Below are 19,872 nucleotides of genomic sequence, written 5' to 3' on the forward strand. Positions count from 1 at the left end.
TAGATCCTACTCTCTTATTCTCATGTGCAGCTTTTACTATTAGATTGTTTTCTTCCCTTCCAAGCCAATTAATTCAAACAAGATTAGATCATATTGGTGCAATTTTTCTTCTCTTTCAGGTATTTGTTCCTATATTTCCTTTCAATCCTTTATAAGCTTTCTGAACCTGATTTTAATTGATTCTAACTTAAAAATTTCATAAAACAGTTTAAACATTAATCAAAGCTTTGTTTTGGTTTGTTGTTGTTTTTTAAAATCTGTTCTTTTTCCTCTGAGAATATAACAGTTGAACTAGTTTGCTGTCTTGTACTTTTATGCCTTGAGTATGGATACTTATGTGTCTTCATGTCTTATTATCGATAAAAGTAAATAGTAGCATAATACATGTATTTTTTTTTTACATGAAGCTTATGTGTGAAAGAAGAAATAGAGTAATTTTACTGAGACAGACTCATGTTTCTCTGTCCTAGGGTTTGTGGCATAGTATGGATTTGACATCATCACATCATAATCATCTACAAAATCAATGGGTTAGAGAATTTGAAAGACAAGAAGGTAAAATGTTTCTTATTTCACTATATTTACTTGTTATACTTAAGAATATTAATAAGCATGAGGAACAAAGTGTCTTGCTGACAATGGTCTTCTAATTTTTTTTCTGAAGAACTGTTTTTATGGCATTTGTATAGAAAATGCAACAGATACAACAGATTGTTGTAGTATGCTAGCAATGCACGTGGTATTGCAAGTGTGTTATACCTGCATACTCTTGTCCTGGCAGTTTCCTGCTGGCAGCTGTCCTCCAGTTACTTGCCTGTGTCTGGTTCCAAGGAATGAAGCTGTGACTGTGATCAAGCTTTTCAGAATGTTTGTTTACAAGCTGTCAGTTAGGAGAACTGGTTATTACAAGCTTGATTTCTGTCTAGACAGCTTCAGACCCTACCTTTAAATACCTTCAGGGGCTGTTGGCAGTGTTTCCTCCTGAGTACTTTCATGGCTACACATCTTTGAGGATTCTAAAGCTTCCCAAATAGTCTTCCTTTTTAATGGTCACTAAGAGTAGGCAAAGTGCTAGGAGAAATGCATATGTTTTGTGGTGGGGTCTAATTATATTCTACAGCTGATTACAAAAGGGAGAGATTTGAAAAAAATATTTTATTTTCATAATATTTTTGTTTAAAATCTCAGCTGAGTTATGGTCAGTGTAGGGCCAGGTAGTTCTCTTCCATATTTATAAACATTAGTCTAATAGAATGAGGAGACAGACTTCACAAACTTTGCCATCTTAAATTCTGTGCCAGGTTCTGGAGGTGGAAGGGTGCTGAACCCAATGCATGGAGATTTGCCTGCTCGATTACTCTGAGCCTGTGCCCTCCTTATTCTCATCCTTTTTCTCTATTGCTTTCCCCATTCCTATTTCATTATTTCACCTGCTCACTCTCAATATCTGTTTCTCAGGGTTCTTGTTCCAGTTTAGTTTCTTTCCAACTTTCAGACACAGGATCATAGACTCACAAAATGGTTTGGGTTGGAAAGGATCTTAAAGACCATCTGCTTCTAAACCCCTTGCTGTGGCCAGGGACATCTTTCACTAGACCAGGTTGCTCAAAGCCCCATCCAACCTGGCCTTCAATACTCCCGCAGGAATGGAGCATCCACAGTTTCTCTGGGCAACCTCTTCCAGTGTTGCACCACCTTCACAATCTGAGCTCTTTATATTTGCTGCCTTCCCCTTCGCTTATTAATTTACTTGTCATACGTTCTCCAGTTTAAAACTCCTTATTTTTGTTCATGATTCCCATTACTACTGGTTCTTAGTTTACAGGTCAATCTTCAACCAGTCTGATCATTCCTTTTGTGGCTTTAAACAATTAGTTCTCCACACCAGCACTGTTAATGTCTCACTTTCCTCACGTAATTTCTCGTATTAGCTTTAACTCTCCTTGGCTAAATGTTTCTGAGACCAGATGCTACCACTCATGTCTTAATTTCTTGTGATACTAAATTACTTTACGCTAGTTGCATTATGTAAATTCATCCCAGAATAATTTTATCTCTGAGACAAAAGGAGAAGATCAAGTTTGCAAGGTATACTTGTCCTTGACAGTCCATCGTCTCACTTCACTTGGCCATGGCTCAGTTTTTAATCCAGAAATATCTGAGAAAATGCTGACCTAGTAACCTTCTCGTAACTCCTGACATTTTAGAAGGGACAAACTCCTTCTACTTGCTCTGCCTGACAGATGTCCTAATTGATGGCAATTCCTGCAATCATTTCAAGCATCTTGGTGGAGTCCAGAGTGGTGCCTTAAATGGGACCTACTTGGAATGGAGCCAAGGGAAAAGCATCCTAACCCTGTAACTTAGAATTTAAGATAATTCATTTGGGAAGAGGAAGTGATGCAGCATTTCATTCATATTTCCCAGGTTGCTTCTAAAGACACTTCTTGTCTCTCTCATTTTCTTCCACACTGATACTTTTCACTGACTTCAAAAACTTTTTTGTAAAATGTGAAAAGCATCCTGGGACCTGAGTATAGACCCCAAGTCTGCCTCCTCACAACTGAGTGCCCAATTTGTAGTTGGACTTTTCCTTGCTTGTTATCCTTCTATCATGATTCTTGTAGTCCTGATTTCCTGATGGCCCACCTTATTAATTTTACACTTCTCTGTTCTCTTTCTTTCCCCTCAATAAGTAGACACACTATCTTTGCTTAAGACATTGCTAAACTCAAATCAAAATATCTTGCATATGGATCAAACAGAAGTTGGAGGCAACACTCAAATAATCAAAGCATACATTACCTTTGTAGGGAGGTCTGTAACTTTTTCTTCCCTCTCAGCCATGTGCCCATCTTTCCTATTTTCACTTCTTCAGCCTTTGCAGTAGCTGCATTTTGACAATAAATAATATATCTCAACTGCCACATGAGAAAAGTGGTATGGCTGCATGGGTTGATGTTGTTAGGTTACTTTCAAGTCTTTTATGCAAAGGAATATTTTAGAAATCCAGGATTTGGTAGGTGAATACTGACAGGATTTTTTTTAAGGTCTCTTCCTATCTGTCAGGAAGTTAGCTGGCTTTTATAATGTATATTAGGCCTTCTAATTTAAGAACAGAGTCTGCTTTGTAATCAAATGGAAAGTTATTTATTCTTAGAAATTAAATAGCTTCTGAGCCTAGACTTGGAGATTTTTTAAATGACAGACAAACATGATGAAGTAACAAGGGAAGTACAGTAATTTCACGATTATAAGCCGCACCATTTTCACTAAAATTTTCGTCCGAACCCGAAGTGCGGCTTATAATCAGGTGCGGCTTATATATGGACAAAGAACGAAAAGTTGCTGTTTTAGTTTGGAGGACAAGTGTCTGCTGAGAAAGGCAGGAGCTTCTCTTTGAAATGGAGAATGTAAACCCCCTCCCTCCAAAATATTATAAATTTTAAATCAAGGGGCTTTCAGGCAAAGATATGGGAATTAGGAATAACAGTTCTTTTCTAAAGAAATTAAAATAGAAATACAGTACTACAAAGAAACAAACTCCAAGTCTTGACAAAGTCAGAGTACAACCTGACACCCCGTCAGGCAGGGTGTTGGCAGCAGTCCCATTAAATGGTGGCTGCATCCTCATGCAGTGACAGATGTGGTTCAGTTGAAGCAGTGCTCCTGTACAAGGTGCAGTTTCCCTCTGGAAGTCCAGTGGTGATGTGGAGAAATCCGGTTTTCCTCTGGAGTCTAGTGGAGAAAGGGGCTCCCTTAGTGTCCCAAAACTTCTGTTTTTGTCTTGGTAAGAAATGTTGGGCTCTTCCCCCTGGCTGGAACAACTTCCAATGGGATGAAGTAATTTTATCAGTCCCACAGTGGGACTCAATGGGCCATTAGCAGAAAATGACTCGCTGGAGAAAGGATGGGTTGTGAAAAGATAAAGAACAATGCCCACCTGGTTTCAATGGATGGCTCATTAGCAGAATGTGCCCCATGGAGATAAGGATCACTGCCCCCACCCTCAACAGATGGTGATAGAATAGATACCTTTTATCACACTCTGTATTGTAACGTGCGGCTTATAATTAGGTGCGGCTTATGTATGGACAAAGAACGAAAAGTTGCTGGCACCTGGAAGTGCGGCTTATAATTTGTGTGGCTTATAATCATGAAATTACTGTACTTGGCAAGCTTGAATTCATTATGTGTTCATGAGATAAAATGACTACAGTATTTTTAGCCATTTAATGGTTTTTAGATGGCCTTTGACTAGGATAGGACTGGGATATTAGTGGTGTAAATTTGAAATTGAAAACACACCTCTCAAGCCTGGGTAAATGCCTAGACTGGATACTATGAGCAAACCCTTCTCCTGTTCTTGTGTCCTCATGGTCTGGGCTAAGTGCATCTTGTCTCTTGGCTGAGAAGAGGCTGCCTGTGGGTGGCAGTTTTGTATTTCTGCATTTCAAAGTATAAAGTTTCAAGCATTTTGTTTCCCTGACATGGTGTCTCAGATTAATCAAAATAATACCCTCCTTCATTGCTATCACTTCAGCAGACTGAGCTTATAATGAATGTAGTGGAATGTCTACACTTATATGATGATATCCCTTTTTGGAGGTAGGGATGAAGTAAGGAAAAACTAACTGTGCAGTTAAGACGTACTGGAATGGTACTTTGCTTTATATTCTTAGAAAGGTGTAGATTACATCTGACTCCTGTGAAGTCAAGAGCGTGATTAGCTTACCCTCCTGACACCTTCCTGTAAGGGCCTTTAGGCTGAAATGGAATAAAACAGAAATAAGTGGAATGAAATAAAGATACTAAAGTGATACTGCCAGAAATTTAGGGTCTACTTTGTGATTCAAGATTGTGTATGTCTCCACAGAGCCATCTGTAGTGCTTGCAGGACTAGAGCTCTGATCCTGACATGTCAATAGCTCAGTAAAAATTCTGAGACTCCAGAGTCCCTTATTATTGTGGCCTTTATGTAGTTTTAGGATAAACTTGCTGCGAGCCATTGGAAATAGTCATATGGATTTACTGGGATACCTTTGAATGATTTCTATCAGTGGAGTAATGTAACTCTTCTCCGCCCATCTCTTTACAGTCACAGAACTGGTTGCAGGCTTGTTCCCTTACTGATCTTTTTGCAGGTATCCTCTTGACTTTGGGATATATAGATAGCTATATTATTCATTTTTAATAATAAATATGTATTATAAATATATATATATATACACACTCCTGTGTGTCCAGAATGGGGGTTGATCTGAAGAATCCTGTATATTATGAATTCTTGGAGTCTCTTGGAAACTCTCTAGCATTACTTAATCAGTATTATCAGCACAGGTAGTCCTCCTTTGAGGAGGCAATTGCTGAGAAGTCACAGAGGTACCATACTCATAGCTGTTGATTCATGATATTAAAATAAGGACAAGTCTAAATGGTGAACTTTAAAGTCTACAGGTGAGAGTATACTGCTTCTGAAGGTGGGAGAGTATGTTGCTGTAGGGCTGAACTTTGTCAGGTCAAGTTCATGCTGAAGTCTTGGATTTCATTCCTTTTGCCAGTTGGAGAAAATCCATTGAAGCAGGAGAGAAGCAGAAGATGTCTGGATCTTATTTCCTTATGACATTGGGCTGTGACACCATTTGACCTCCCGAGATTAAGCAGAGTCAGACCAACACTCAAAAGAGACTAGTATGTTTTTTTCTCCCCTGTAGGCTGTTCTCATGAACCAATAGGTGAAAATATTTTTTTTCTGAATGAATGCTTCTTCTAACCCACTAAAAAAGTACTTGAAGCATGTTTAGTTACTCTAAGTGTTTTTTGTGAATGAGTCTGAAAATGGAGATATTGAGTACTAGTATATCCTTCATAGCTTTCATGGTGGAAGGGTCCTTTCATTTTTTTAGCTATCTTTTAGTTCAGATATCTAGATAGTGATATTTTTTTAAATATAACTTTGATTTAGCCCCCTTGTCTTTGCTACTTTTTCTGCATTCTAAATGCTGTTTTACAGTGCCTGTCTCTGCTCCCTTTTCATTCAGTGGGAAATACAGTATTGTAGGCAGTATCACTAGGGATGCAGTGAGGGATTTAACATATGTTTTTAATTAACGGAAGACACCCAACTGAATTTTCAGTTTACCTTTTCTGATGCAACTGTATATTTCCAGGCATAATTTTTTGTGACAAGGGGTGTAAATAGCTAATCATGTAGCTCGTTTCTAAACGGGTAATATTTTTACTCATTCTAAGCAAAATTATGCACACAAAGATTGCCTTCTTTTTATAGAAGAAGATACTGCACTTTGCACTTTGTTCCATTCTGACCTGGTCTGTTTCCTGTGCTTTTCCTTCTATCTTCCCTTCCCTACTTGAAGGGCTTCTCCAGCTTTCTCTTAGCAGAACTCGCATAATTTTCTTTCTTTAAGTTTTTATTCTAACATATGACATTTAACGTGTGAATGTGTCAGCAAAATCCTCTGGTTCCCTACACAGGATTAAGGTAAAGATTATAATTAATATGAAATATAGTTAATGTGAAATCAAGGGAGCTCATGGAACATGCTCCAAAGATGTTAGATTTCTATAATAAACATGCTTTATCTAAAATATTCCAAAGAACACTCTAACTAATTAACCTATTAGGCAAAAAGTCTTAAGAAACGTAAAGATATTCTTGAAGAATTTGGGGCATCTATAGGTAGGTGGTAACTTTTTGTACACGAGTTCAAGACAAAGAAGTTAATTCTGTTTCACTAAGAAAAATTATCTCAATTTCTATATGTTACCTTAACAAGATCAAACTACCTCATCTTACTGTAAATAAGGCTCTGGCACTAGAAACTCCAGTGGTTTCTGTGTTTGCTCTGCAAATAGATGAATAGGCTGAAGAAAATAGTTCTGTGTGTATACCACTTCCACACTTCTCCACATCACAGAGGAAGGGTGAAGGCAAAACTATCTGGTCAAACACCACCTGTGTTTTTGTCTTCTTCTGGCTCTGTGAAGCAGGGAGGAGCCAATCCTGGCAGACTTTTAAGTTCTAGTGGTTCAGTATCTGTCCTCCAGTAGTATTGCTGGAAATACGCACTTCCCTTCTTACAAAAATTGATAACCAGCTCAGCCAAGCCTCCTCTTCTCCTGTCCTACCCTATTCTTTGATCAGACATCTATTTTTGTCTTAAAATGTTGTTAGAGTCCATTCATTGACTCATAAGTTTTTTTCTGAACAAGAGAATATTCACTAACACAGAAGTAAACACTTCCAGGAGAATAACCCCCTTTCAGTTTTTACACCTGTTATCAAGGAACTAGTTTGATCAAAGCACCAGCAGAATTTTCTTAATGTTTTCAGGTATTAAAATAGTTCATCTCACTTGGATTTTACTTACTCTTACAACAATTTTTGTGTCACTTGAAAGATTTCCCAGTAGTTCTTTATTTTTCTATTCTCACTGCTTTGAGGGCAGTCATAGAAAAATTAACTTATTTCCTTTTGTGCACTCCCACAAGAACTTGTTCTGAAAGATAAAAAGCAGCAAACAGAGCAGTGTTTTTTGTTGTTCAAAGGGAAAACTGTATGGAGTAAGTGAATCTGACTAAAACTCTGCGCTCCTTATTTTGTCAGCACTCTGTCAGGATCATTAACGTCCTGGTTCTGATAAAGTTTCTCCTTTGGGCCTTGTCTAACATATGCAGACTCTGATGAGACTGATATTATTTTTGATTCTTCACAATAACAGTGTTTTCTTTAAGGGAAATAAAAAAAAAACCAGTAAAAAAATGTGTAAGTTTCTCCAGATAAACCACCTGGAAGATTACCAAAAGGATAAGATGGGCAAAAATTCAAGCAGTATTATTGATCAGAAGATTTGGAATTGTTCTTTCAGGGGTACAGACAGTGCTCAGGAACAGAGTAGCGGCTTACAAACTCTGTTAGTGTAGGTGCTATGCAAACCTGAAGCAGAAAGTTTACTGACCCTGTAGGGAATAGGTGGGAAACGTTTATTGAGTGCTAGAGGGGCAGCAGTAATACTGCTAAAGTTTTATAGATCTTCTCGCAGGAGCTTTATAAGTTAAGACCTAATAAGTTACCAGCTTCTCAACAAAATTGGATCCAAAACAGATGTCAGGGGAGGAGGAATCAAGAAAAATGGTTGTAATTGAAAGGTAATAGAAAGAATAGCTTTTACTTCCACAGATAGTAATGATCACAGAACAAGATCAGACTGCTCTAAGCAATTGGAGAAGATTAAAAGCAACCTATATCTGGTATGCTTGGAAACAGGATGATCTATTAAATACACTTATGATATGTGTAATAAGACAGCTTTTTATTGTTTCTTTCATAAGACAAAGATTAATTTTGCCCTGAAGCAGCATTACCCTGGCACTTAGCTCATGTTTGTCAAGAGCTCCCTGATTACAGGCACAGTGATGCATGTGTTTTCTCCCAGCTTAACTTAGAGACTTGAACAGTCTGACACATACTGCTTATTTTCCAACATCTTAAAATACCATAGTTTCAATGTTGAGCATTTTATTTTAGTTACATTTATAAAATTTATGAAAACTTTATTTTTCCAGTAGTATATGCATACTATTCTTTTTAAATTTGCTGTATTCCATAATTAGGGTTCTCCCCCCCGCAATAAATTCTACAAGTACTATGGTTGGTAAGTCAGTTTTTATTGGGTTTTTGTGTCTTAGTGCCAATGTATCAAGATGAAATATTTTTTGGTTTTTTTTTCTTATTTACTATTCTCTAGTTCCCTGTGATGCTGAAATTTGACTAACAAGCTTAAAGTGCTGGCTAATGAGCCTGAGCAGATTTCGGATGTCTTTTTGTTATGATCTTTTTCTTTGTTCACCCCTGCTTTTGTTCTTTGGGCCTCATATCACAGGGAAGGAAAACTTTGTCTGTAAGTTATCACAATAAAAAATACTGAGGCATATAGCAAAATAAATGACAATACTTGGGGTTGTTGTGTCTTGTGACTGCAGTGATTCAGAGGGGCAGAAAATGTGAAGAAATGAAGAATCTTAAGTAGAGAAAAGTGTTTTATGTTGACAAAAGCATAAATGGTTTCATTTTCAACAGCCAGCAGATCCCAAAATTAGTATCTGTGATTTGATGGGAGCTGAAGGCTTGATACAGAAACACTGCTTTGGACAAGGGGGTAATCAAGTTATTGTAATTGAAAGGTAATAGAAAATCTCTAGCATACTTTCTAGAAGGTGTAGCTTGTAAACATGTTTTTCTTTCACTGGTTTGCCAGCAGATCATAGTTTGCAATGAAACAAAATTCCTGTAAAAAGTTGGAATGATCTAGACTTTGCTCAGAAAATGCTCTAGACAGCTTCACTTAACCTATTTTTTTTCTGACATTGTGGTGCAGTTTTGTGTGATGATGGCAAAACTGAAACTAGCTTGAAATTCCACTAAAAAGGAATGAATCCTCTTCTGTTAAAAGAGTTATCCAGGATTTTGTTAGTTATCATAAATATTCTTTGCTTAGCAACAGAGATGGCATTCAGGATATCAAGCCAACTGGAAAGAATCCCTCTGACAGGGCTCTGTTGGGGTGGGTGGATAAACTTTCCTGACAACACGAGTGCTTTCACTCCTGTCTGTCATAATTTGTGTTGCTAGGATCTGTTTCACAAGTTTTGTGACAGACTTATAAATGATATTCTGGCTCCTTTTGTTTACTGTCAGAAAGAACCATAATATGGGGAAAATAAACAGTAAAATGATATGGAGAATAATGAAAAATCCAGGTGCATAAGACTGTGGTTGTCTATATTAGGGCAGCTGTTCTTGAAGGGAAAAAGTTTAAAAATTCCCTTTGGGTTACTGAAATGGGAAGCAGTGTATGCTAACATTCCCCTTCTTCACTTTTTATAAACATGGCTGCTTCAGTGAAACACAAAAGAAATTATTTAGCCACACACTGACAATTTCAATTAGAATTCAGGAGAATTGCTGTGTACCGTGCTAACAATTAATGGTGAAATGTATTTTATTCACAGATGTACAGTAATTTCACGATTATAAGGCACATCCTTTTGACTAAAATTTTCCCCCGAACCAGGAAGTGCGCCTTATAGTCCGGTGCGCCTTATATCATGTACAAAGTTGCGACATTTGCCACCCCGGAAGTGTGAGCCGTGAGCCGTGGCGGGAGCCGGCAGTGCCGCGGCAGCCGGGTGGAGGTGGGCCCGGGGGCCAGTGGCTGCCGGGTTGAGGCAGGGCCTCGTCCAGCAACCGCACAGGGGGAGCTGGGGGCGGAACCTCGCTGCAAAAAAAAAAGCACACCTTATAGTCCGGTGCGCTGTATCTGATCTACAAAGTTGCGAAATGTGCTGACTCCCGGGGGTGCACTTTACAGTCCAATGTGCCTTATGGTCGTGAAATTACTGTAATTTATATTCTTGCTTCCAAATCAGCTTTTCAGTATGAATTGAATATGAAATCGGTCCACTCAACCTCTTTGACCTTTAATACTTTTGCTTCCAGGGGAAAAAGAAGATGAAGAGATAGTTGCAGAAATCATGGGGAGGCGTTTTTTTCCTGATGTTATAGCTTATAAGGCCTGGGAAGGCTTTCACTTTGCTGGCCATGAGATAAGAATTACAGAAGCCACTGACTGTTACGGGGCAGTCGTCTGGCCTTCGGTACAATATTTTTGTAGTACTGTTATTTTTAATTTTTGGAGCTAACATTTAAAAATTTGTTTTGTATCGTAAATATACTTTTTTATATGTTATAAACCCATGGAAATAATTCTGTGCTTCTCTGTCTGTGTTCTGTAAATCCCAAACCTGAATTTAACCTGGTTTTGTGTGGATTCATGTTTCTCAAAGCTTACTTGGTATTTCTTTTGCGTGCCCCATTCACACAAGGTGTAAGAATTTATGTCCCCTCCTTGCTTTCCAGTAGCTTTTAATCCTATTAGCCAATTAAAAGCATATTTTGAAAGAAGTATGCCAGTTTTATGATGACTGCATTTCTGTACATTTTATAAATTTATAAATACAGATGACTGTGTAGCAGGTAGATCCAGTCACAGAAACAACTGTGATACAAGCTCACAGTGTTACCACTCATGGAAGCTATTCAGCCTACTTGTGTAAGGAACAAATTTACCTTGTTAATACACAGATGTGGGAAAATGGAGCTTTCAGTTTCTTAAACAGCTGGAAATGTAGTTGGAGAGAACTATTGTCCTTGGCTCTTGATATAAGAACCATCAACACATTCACTGTACAAGGAGTCTTCAAGTTTTGAATCTGTACGATGCAGCAAACCTACTGTTTTGAAATAATTAAGACTGAAAGAAGTCTCCAGGGAGCTGCCACAATGCAAGATGAAATTTGTGTCCCTATAAGAGAGACCTAGGATGCTCCATTTCTTTCCCAGTTGTCTCAACCTGCTAGGATCATACTGTGTTTTAGAAGTATGGCCATAGTTCAGCTGAGTACAGTTGTCCTGCTCTTCTGTTTTGAAGTCTAAATGATATTCCTGGTTTTAGGGAACCTGGACCAGTCGTCTGTACTATATGCTTTAGTGACCTCAGGGCATGTCTACTTGGAAAGTTTGGCTGACTACCAAGTTTTCACACAAAATCATATACTTCACTGAAAAACTTTTTTTAAAATTTTATCTGGAAGGGCATAGCAAGTTTTGTTGTGGAAGGAAGACAACCCTTTGTCCTCTGTCTCTTAATGTTCTCCCTTCCACTTCCATCTAACTATACTTGAAATCTTCTGAAAAACATCAGTCAAATATGTCAGAAGTGCAGAAACTTTAAGGAAAGATCGTGCATTTTTCAAGGAAAGGAATGCAGATTTCAGAGTTTCCCTGATTTAACCCTCAGAGACTTTGATTATACCAGCCAGTTTCTACAACAGAATATGGCAAAACCCTGAGGGGAGGAATTAATGTAACTAGGAGAAAATCCTAATATAAGGTCAAATAATGTCAAAATAACAGCAAATTTCAGACTTAGTCTTTAGGAACCTTTTAATTTTTCCTGGTTCTTGCAGACTGAGTTCTATATCAAAGTGCAGTTGATTAAGTCATGCATGTAAGTTTACATTACCTTCTCTTCTGTGCTCTGAATTAAGAGGTAGAAAACAAAACTTTTGTTTGAATTTCTAGCATGCTAACATTGGATCAGCAGTCCTTCTGTTCCTTTCCTTATCATTCTTAATTAGTTAAAAGCAAAACTAATTTTACTGTGTCAGAGCAAGTCACTAATAATTGCCTTTCCAAATGGTCATCTGTATTGTGAGAGGATGTGGCAATCATCCTATTTGTCAATGGACACTATATAAGTATCAAAGTCTGAGAAAAATAGAGAAGAAAATATGGGAACTATCTTTATGAGAGAAATAAAATTAGCAGTTTCTATTTTACCAGTGAACTAAAACACACTGGTCAGTGTGAGAGGGCAGAAAAGCTGGAGAAGATTCTTAATCACTTTAACTGATTCTTCATCAGTTTATATATACATGTGTAAGGAATCTGTTGTAGATGCTCTTTGTGGCTATATTTACTATGAAAATTTGCTAAGCTTAACAAGGTAAGCAAATAGACACTGCAAACAAACTAAACCAGAACAAATGGGGGCAAATCAATTTATCCCTTTTGAACTCCAAAAATAATTAATTATTGTCAGAAATAATTGTCTGTTGGAAGAACTTAACAAGGATTGTCATGGATTTTCTCTCACAAGCAGTCTTTATATCAAGATGTTTTTGTGAAGGACACATTTTATCTCAACCAGAAGTAAGTCCAGTTATAAGCAGGAATTGGTGACAGGAATTTTACAACTCATGTCATGGATTGTGACAGATTATCTAATTGCAGTTATTCCTTCTGCCTGTAATAATTCACAGACCTATACGGAGGCATGTTGTAGCATTTATTTTGTGACCTATAGAGCCCAAAGATCATAGTGAGCTGTGGTCCTCTAGGGATAGTGCTGAATGAATATTGCTCATTTGAACAGACAACAATTTTTTGCATGCTTTTAAATGACAATTCATATTTAGTAAAGGGATTTATTTCATTAATTTGTTCAGTATGTTCATGGATTTCTTCCCTTACAGGCTCTTGTTCTGTGTTATTTTTTGGAAACTAATTCTAAGCAATGCAATTTGGTTGACAAAAATGTGATTGAAATTGGAGCTGGAACTGGCTTGGTCTCCATAGTAGCCAGTTTGCTGGGTGAGTATATGATACGTCTCTTATGCTCTTGGAAGCACCACTCAGATGAACAGTGAGGACAAAGGATGTGGCTTGGTTCTTTTAAGAGACTTGTTTGAAAGCTTCCAAGAGCAAGAAACAGTAAATTCTAAAAGGCTTGTTTGGAAACATGCTTTGGTGGGTTTTTTATTTTTTATTTTTCTGGGAGTGTATTCATACAGTGAAGAAGGTCCCAGTAGATATGTTTTCATGAACTGTGTTAAACTGGGGATCAAAATAAGAAATTAGTGGCTTCACAGGATGTCAGTGGCAAATAGATTGAGCCAGATGTAGGTATGACCAGTGCATCCCCTTCCTTTGAACAAACAGCTCTTGGATGCCAGGTCACCTTCTATCTATTTGTATTTCAGTATTTTCCTTCAGCAACTTGATCTTTCTGCTACAGACATTGTTGTGTTTTCTCTCATGGTACCCTATTCATCTTCAAGAGTATCCAGGTCAGTGGGTTCTGCATTTTGACAGAACTTTAGCTTTTGGTAGTCTGAGAAAGCTGCTTCTTGTGTGAGAAGGGCAAAACCTGAGGTAATGCTTAAATCTCATGCTTCTTGAATTCAATAATTGGTATACATCAACCCCTAGTCAGCAACTATACTTTCAACCAATGTGATATCAAGGTACAGGAAGTATCAGATTTCTCCCCACCATCTGCATTTAGACGGCAATCTGTAGCAATCTTGCTATGAGGAAGCAAGTATTTATTTCAAACACAATGTTTGAGAGTTACTGGGAGCATCTACATTTTTTATTGCCCTCAGTGAGAGTTACCTGATAAAACTAGTTCTTTGTGAATGGGCTTTTACTCAAATCTTGATGTATATTCAAATATTATATTTGTTTTCTCTGTGTCACAGGTGCCTTTGTGACTGCCACAGATTTGCCAGAGCTGCTGGGAAACCTTCAGCACAATGTTCTCCAAAATACAAAGCAGAAATGCAAGCACCAACCTTGTGTTAAGGAGTTGTCTTGGGGAATTGATCTGGAAAAGAACTTTCCTAGGTCTTCCTGTCACTTTGACTACATTATGGCTGCTGATGTAGTTTACCACCATCCATTCCTGGATGAACTCCTCCTAACTTTTGATCACTTGTGCAAAGATGATACTGTTATTCTGTGGGCCATGAAATTTAGGTTGGAGAATGAGAACAAATTTGTGGACAGATTTCAGACACTGTTTGACTTAGAGATGATTTCTAATTTTCCTAGTTTGGACATAGCCTTGTATAAAGCAATGAGGAAAGCCAGACCTTCCAAACTGAAGGTCTGAAAGAGTGATACAGGGAGGTGACAGTTTCAGCTGTTCTGCAGCTTTTTCTCTCTTAATAATTTCCATTTTAGTAGCTGCTGACACTTCCATGAATGACATTTCTAGAGATAGGTAAAACAAATCATCAAATTCCTAGTGCATTCCTATAAATTCCTAAATTCAACTTGCCAATAGTGTTATATACAGAAGATATATCTGTGACATTTTCTTGACTTTTATGTCCTAAGTTGACAACTCTAATAACTTTTACCAGTCTTGCCATTATTGTTATGGGTTATATAATGAATATTTTCAAAAGTTTCCAATTACAGCTTTGAACAGTCTCTTGTAAATCTGAACAATTATTTAAAACTTTAGACTATATATCTTTGTATTTAAATGTTTTGGTGTTAAATCTGATATTTCCCCATTCTCATTATCATGTTAATCCTTCCTTTGAATACTCTTAATAGGGCATTAAATTAGCTGAAAAAACTTCACCACCTGGAAAATGTACTTTTGTAATAAAGGGATAGAGTGTATTAGTTACTCTGAATGTAATGATTATGCTTTCATTTTTTATTTAAATTTAAGGATTCCTCAGTGCACAGTCATGCACATGAGGCAAGAGGGAGTTAAATATTTTGTTGCTTGAACAAAGGTCTTGTATTAGAAGCATACAACATATCACCAGCTGCCCTTTACAAAGACTTTTTGTTCTTGGTCTGGAGGCCAACTCCTCCAAAAATAGACAGTTATCTGAACCTGAGGGAACAACAATGGAAAAAGAACAGTGGCCATCAAGAGAGGAACTTTGCACTGCTGGCTGCTGGTGGCTGGAGGCAGAAAATGAGACCAACCTGTCATGGTGTGGCTGAGACATGGATAGGCTTAGACATTTGTTTGTTTTTTAAGTTTGGGCAAAGAAAATACTTTCCTCCTAGCCACTCAGTACTGCATGCTCCTTTTTTCAGTGGCCTATCCAGAATTTTCTTTTGGAGAGAGTAATAAAATTACTCTTTTCTACAGACTGTATTTTCTGATTCTGTTTGTAGTTGATTTTGAGGCTTTCAAGTCTCTTTCAGGCTAGAGAAGAAAGCTTTATCACCTCTACTGTAGCAGGCAACTACCCTAGTAACGTGGAGGTTCTGGGCACTGTCAGTATTTATCTTTTTAGCTCCTATTTGTATTTTCTCAATAAGTTTTTTTTTTTAGTTTTTATTGTTGGCTTCCTGAACATACTATTGTTTTTATCTTTCATTTTGGCAGATGCATGTTCCTTATTTACTCTGGCACAAGTCTGGGGCAGAACTGTGGTAAATGTGGTTTGGAATGTTCTTTTTGTCCCAGCTAAACATTGGTGCCCAGTGTTAGAGGTGAAGTGTTGCAGAGAGGAGAGGCTGATCTGTCAAACTTTTCCAGTGGGAACTGGGCATCCTAGGGCATCCTTGGTGAAACACAAAGCGTGACCCTAGGATGAAACTAAAACAATCAGTAGCATGCTTTAGCCCAGAAGCAAAATGAAAAGAAAGAAAGTCAAGTCTATTTTTTTACCTCTCCTGCTGAGAAATCACATGTGGGATTTTGCCTTGGAGGTTATTAGAGAAAAACTGAATCCTCATTGGTAAATTTCCTGTGATAAAGTTCATAGATAGGGATAGAATCCTTTATTGGATCAATCAGTATAACTGGAAAATTCAACTCTATACCAGCTGACAGGGAGTGTTACCCCTCCTTACAGATGTTACTGTGCATATGTCCTTAGATAATTATGGCTGTAGAAAAACAGACTGCAGAATAGAAATATTTGGACTTTTTTTTTTAAAAATACTTTGTAATAGAAACAGTTTAGTGTAAGTGAATAAAGAAACAAATAGGGATCTTTGCCATTGCTTGATTTCCTCTTCCTGCTTCCTGTCTCTTGACTTGCTTGCAATCATGAAATCTACTGCAATTGTAACCATAATCCTTGTATCCAAAAGGGCATCTCAGTCTACAAATATTTCATGGATAAATGGATTGGCACTATAATTAATGAAATGACCTTGTGAACTCCAAAATGATGAAGGCTAAAGAAGAAGACTACAGCAAAGTGGTTAAGTGTGATCATTTTTAAATAGCTGTCCTGCTTGCTGACTAACCCTCCTGTTTGAGCCACAGACTGACCCCTGCTGAGCTTCTGCTGAATTCAACAGGAGGTGTGTTTGTCAAATGGAGTGAGGATTCAGCACTTCAGGCCCAACAGCTTGTTAATGTGTACTGGAATGTAACATCAGCTCTCTTTCTCACAAGTCTGCCTAGCACTGCTGTGTGAAGCTTCCTGGGAAATCCCTAGTGCCTGGCTGCTCTATTGTACAACCCCCTTTTGTCCTCTAGTGTGATGGGCAGGTTATTAGCCATGACCAGTGGAGGGTGAGCTTGTGTTTGGCATTTGCCTATGGAGTTTATTTCTGCTCTTTGAGAAGAAGTCTCACATAAATGTCAAGTATTACTGACCCCTAAAGTCAGTCATAATTTTAATAACCACTTATTCTTTGTTCTAATAGCTCAGATAAAGGATCAGAACTGTCATTCAGTGCATTATATTGCTAATACAGATGGCATTTGTTGCTGTAGTTTCTGAAAGGCAGGGGGCAAGAAGGTCAGTTAAATTTGCTCCACTTTTAAAGAATGCCAGAGAATCTGCCTATGCTGGTAGGCTCTCACAGCCTCCTATAGGGTGTTATGATAATCAAACTGATCTAAGAGATAAATTTGCATGTATAGCATGGGTTCAATCATTCTTTGGGTTTTATGGTTTTTTTTCAGCCTAAGAGCAGTAGTATATTGAAGTAACTTGATGGTATTTACTAAATTTTCCACAGACATTATGTTTTTCAATGCTAATATTTTCAGGAAGGGTTCTTTTTGTCTAAAGTGTATGTAGAATTATTAGAGTGATTTACTTTGCTGCTTATTTTACATTTTCATCAAGGTATTTTAAGAAATCCTTGCCTTTTCCCTCTCAAAATTAAAGAAACAAACATTTTCAACATTGTAGACTTTCCATATGGGCATGTTGTAGTTTTGTCTCTCTTTTGCTGAATTTCAGTTTTGCAGCTCTGAGTGATTTGGTTTTGTTTGCATTATTACACTCACCCACTCGGGCTTTTTCTTAGTATAACAAATGTAAGAAAAAGCTGTAGCTGCTGAAAATGTAGGGAAAATTTAAATGACAGTACAGATCTACTGTGCAAACCTCATTTTCATTTAGAAGCAGTAATGGAGCCCCAGCCTAAGAAATGCAACTGCTGAAAACTGGCAAATAACTTCCCCTGGCCCAAATAGCAGTTGAATGATGAACAACTTATATTGACCATTATATAAGCAATAGTGAGCAAAAAAGACCAAAGAATGCCACATGTGTCCTCCTGAAAGGATCTTTATTGCCAGTCACACTGAGTATATCAGCACAGGTGACTCAGTCATCTGAAGAAATAGTACATTTACCAAACAACCCAGGACCTTGAAACCTAAATGGATTTCGAAGTCACCAATTTGGAAGTCCCCCAATTCCGCTAACACCCTTTGAACTCTGGAGACCTGAATGGTGCAGGACTTGCCATTCAGCCACTGCTACTGTGCTGGTAACCTTGAGGTGCTCTTAAGATAAATTCAGTGACAAAGAAAGAAAGAAAGAAAGCAAGCAAGAAAGAAAAAGAAAGAAAGAAGCTGTCAAGATGTCATTGCTCCATGGGTGTAATTAAGAAAATGACATGTTCATTCTTATAATAGGTCTTTGACTTCAGGGAAATGTTGTTGCACAGGTGTAAAGCAAAGAGGAAACTGAGCTAAATGTCAAGGGATTTAAACCTTACTTGCAGGGGAAAGTCCAGTACCAAAATTGTTTCACAGTAAAAAGAACATCTCCTGTGCTCCACCTCGTCTGAATTTGTTTACATAAATAAATTAATTTTATTATTGCATAAAAACAAATACTTCTGTGCCACTCTAGATAAATTATAAACACCCTAAAACTATAAGCACTCAGCAATAGGCCAGAATAAAATAACAATTTTTCCTTTTGCATAGTTAAGCCATCCAAATATACAATGCGCAGACTGTATTGGATAGTCTGGAATTTCAGAATCATTCAGGTTGGACAGCACCTCTGAAGGGTGTCTAGTCCTGCCTTCTGCTCGCATCTGGGCCATAGTCAAAGTCTGAACAGGTTGCTCAGTTTCTCCAGTTGTACATGAAAATCTTGAAGAAAGAAGATTCCACAATACACCTGAGCACTCTTTTAATTTCTTACCCCCCACCTCACATATCCAACTGGAATTTCTCTTGCTGCAATGGGGTGTCTGTCTATTGTCATTTTGCAATGCACCCGTGGCTTCATCTTCTCTATAACCCTCTTGTTATGTAGCAGAAGACAAGATCCACCATGCAGGCTGAAGAAACCCAATACTCTCAGACTTTTGCTTCCTCCTGCCCCTTAACCCTTTTAGTCCTCCTCTGCAGACTCTTGAGTTTGTGAAGATTCCTATCAGTAGTGGCTCCAAAAGCTGACAGAATCCTGCAGACAGGGAACCATTATGCCACATAGAAGGGTAATGATCACTTTGAATGATCTGCCGGCCACACTCTTGCCAATGCAGTTAACTTGCATCAACTGCAAGGCTACAGCACTGTCTTTGTTCCTGTTTCATCAGGACATCCAGTTCCTCTTCTATGCAGTCTCTAGGATGTCAGCTCATGAGTTGGCATGAATTAAAGTCTGTGCCTTTGTCTCCTGTTACTCTGTCAGACCTTATGTGTATTTAGTTTACCTATTCCTTCCTATGCCTTGGTAGCATTTAATTTCAGTTTATATAGTCCACTGTTCATGTCACTGATGGAAATTAATGACATCAGTCCCCGCCATGACCTCACCTGCATCACTCCTATAGACTGCTTGCTTGGGCATTTTTTTTGTTCACTAACTTTGAGTCTAAAGGCTCATTCAGTTTTTAACCACTCATCCATCTGCATCTCTACAACTGAGCTACAAAGCCTCTATAGCAAAAAATGTGATAAAGTGATGAAGGAAATAGCACTGTGCTCTGCTTATCCACAGGAACAGTCATAGAGAGCAGTTAGTTCAGCAAATTTGTATTGGTTGTTTGCAAACATATGCACTTGGAAGTGTCTTCCAAGAGGGTTTCTTGCAGATGGGATGATGCAGACTGGACTGGTTTTCTTCAACCTCCTTCTAATTCTTCTAGAACATGGACTAATATTTGCTTTTGTCCTCAGAGACTGGGGGCTGCCTCAGATTGTCACCTTTCAGAGTTGATAGCACTCTTGCAGTGACATCAGCCAGCTTCCTTGACAT

At 38.0% G+C, this 19,872-nt stretch overlaps 1 protein-coding gene across 1 annotated transcript; it reads left to right on the forward strand.

The window, feature by feature from the left end:
* The first annotated feature begins 359 nt into the window (after positions 1–359).
* On the forward strand, positions 360–14,813 carry LOC116993065 (protein-lysine methyltransferase METTL21E-like). The gene is made up of 4 exons (XM_033053322.1): positions 360–555; positions 10,520–10,677; positions 13,117–13,234; positions 14,125–14,813. The coding sequence occupies exons 1-4, from the start codon at positions 486–488 to the stop codon at positions 14,535–14,537; spliced, it is 759 nt and encodes a 252-aa protein (XP_032909213.1). The 5' UTR covers positions 360–485; the 3' UTR covers positions 14,538–14,813.
* The last annotated feature ends 5,059 nt before the right edge of the window (positions 14,814–19,872 follow it).

Source organism: Catharus ustulatus, chromosome 2 (genome assembly GCF_009819885.2).
Source record: "Catharus ustulatus isolate bCatUst1 chromosome 2, bCatUst1.pri.v2, whole genome shotgun sequence".
Classification (NCBI taxonomy): domain Eukaryota; kingdom Metazoa; phylum Chordata; class Aves; order Passeriformes; family Turdidae; genus Catharus; species Catharus ustulatus.

Excerpts from the sequence above, each read along its gene's own strand:
- LOC116993065 (XM_033053322.1), top strand. The coding sequence starts at position 486 with ATGGATTTGACATCATCACATCATAATCATCTACAAAATCAATGGGTT. Across the intron at positions 10,678-13,116 it reads GGGCAGTCGTCTGGCCTTCG|GCTCTTGTTCTGTGTTATTT; the intron begins GTACAATATTTT and ends CTTCCCTTACAG. Across the intron at positions 13,235-14,124 it reads CATAGTAGCCAGTTTGCTGG|GTGCCTTTGTGACTGCCACA; the intron begins GTGAGTATATGA and ends TCTGTGTCACAG.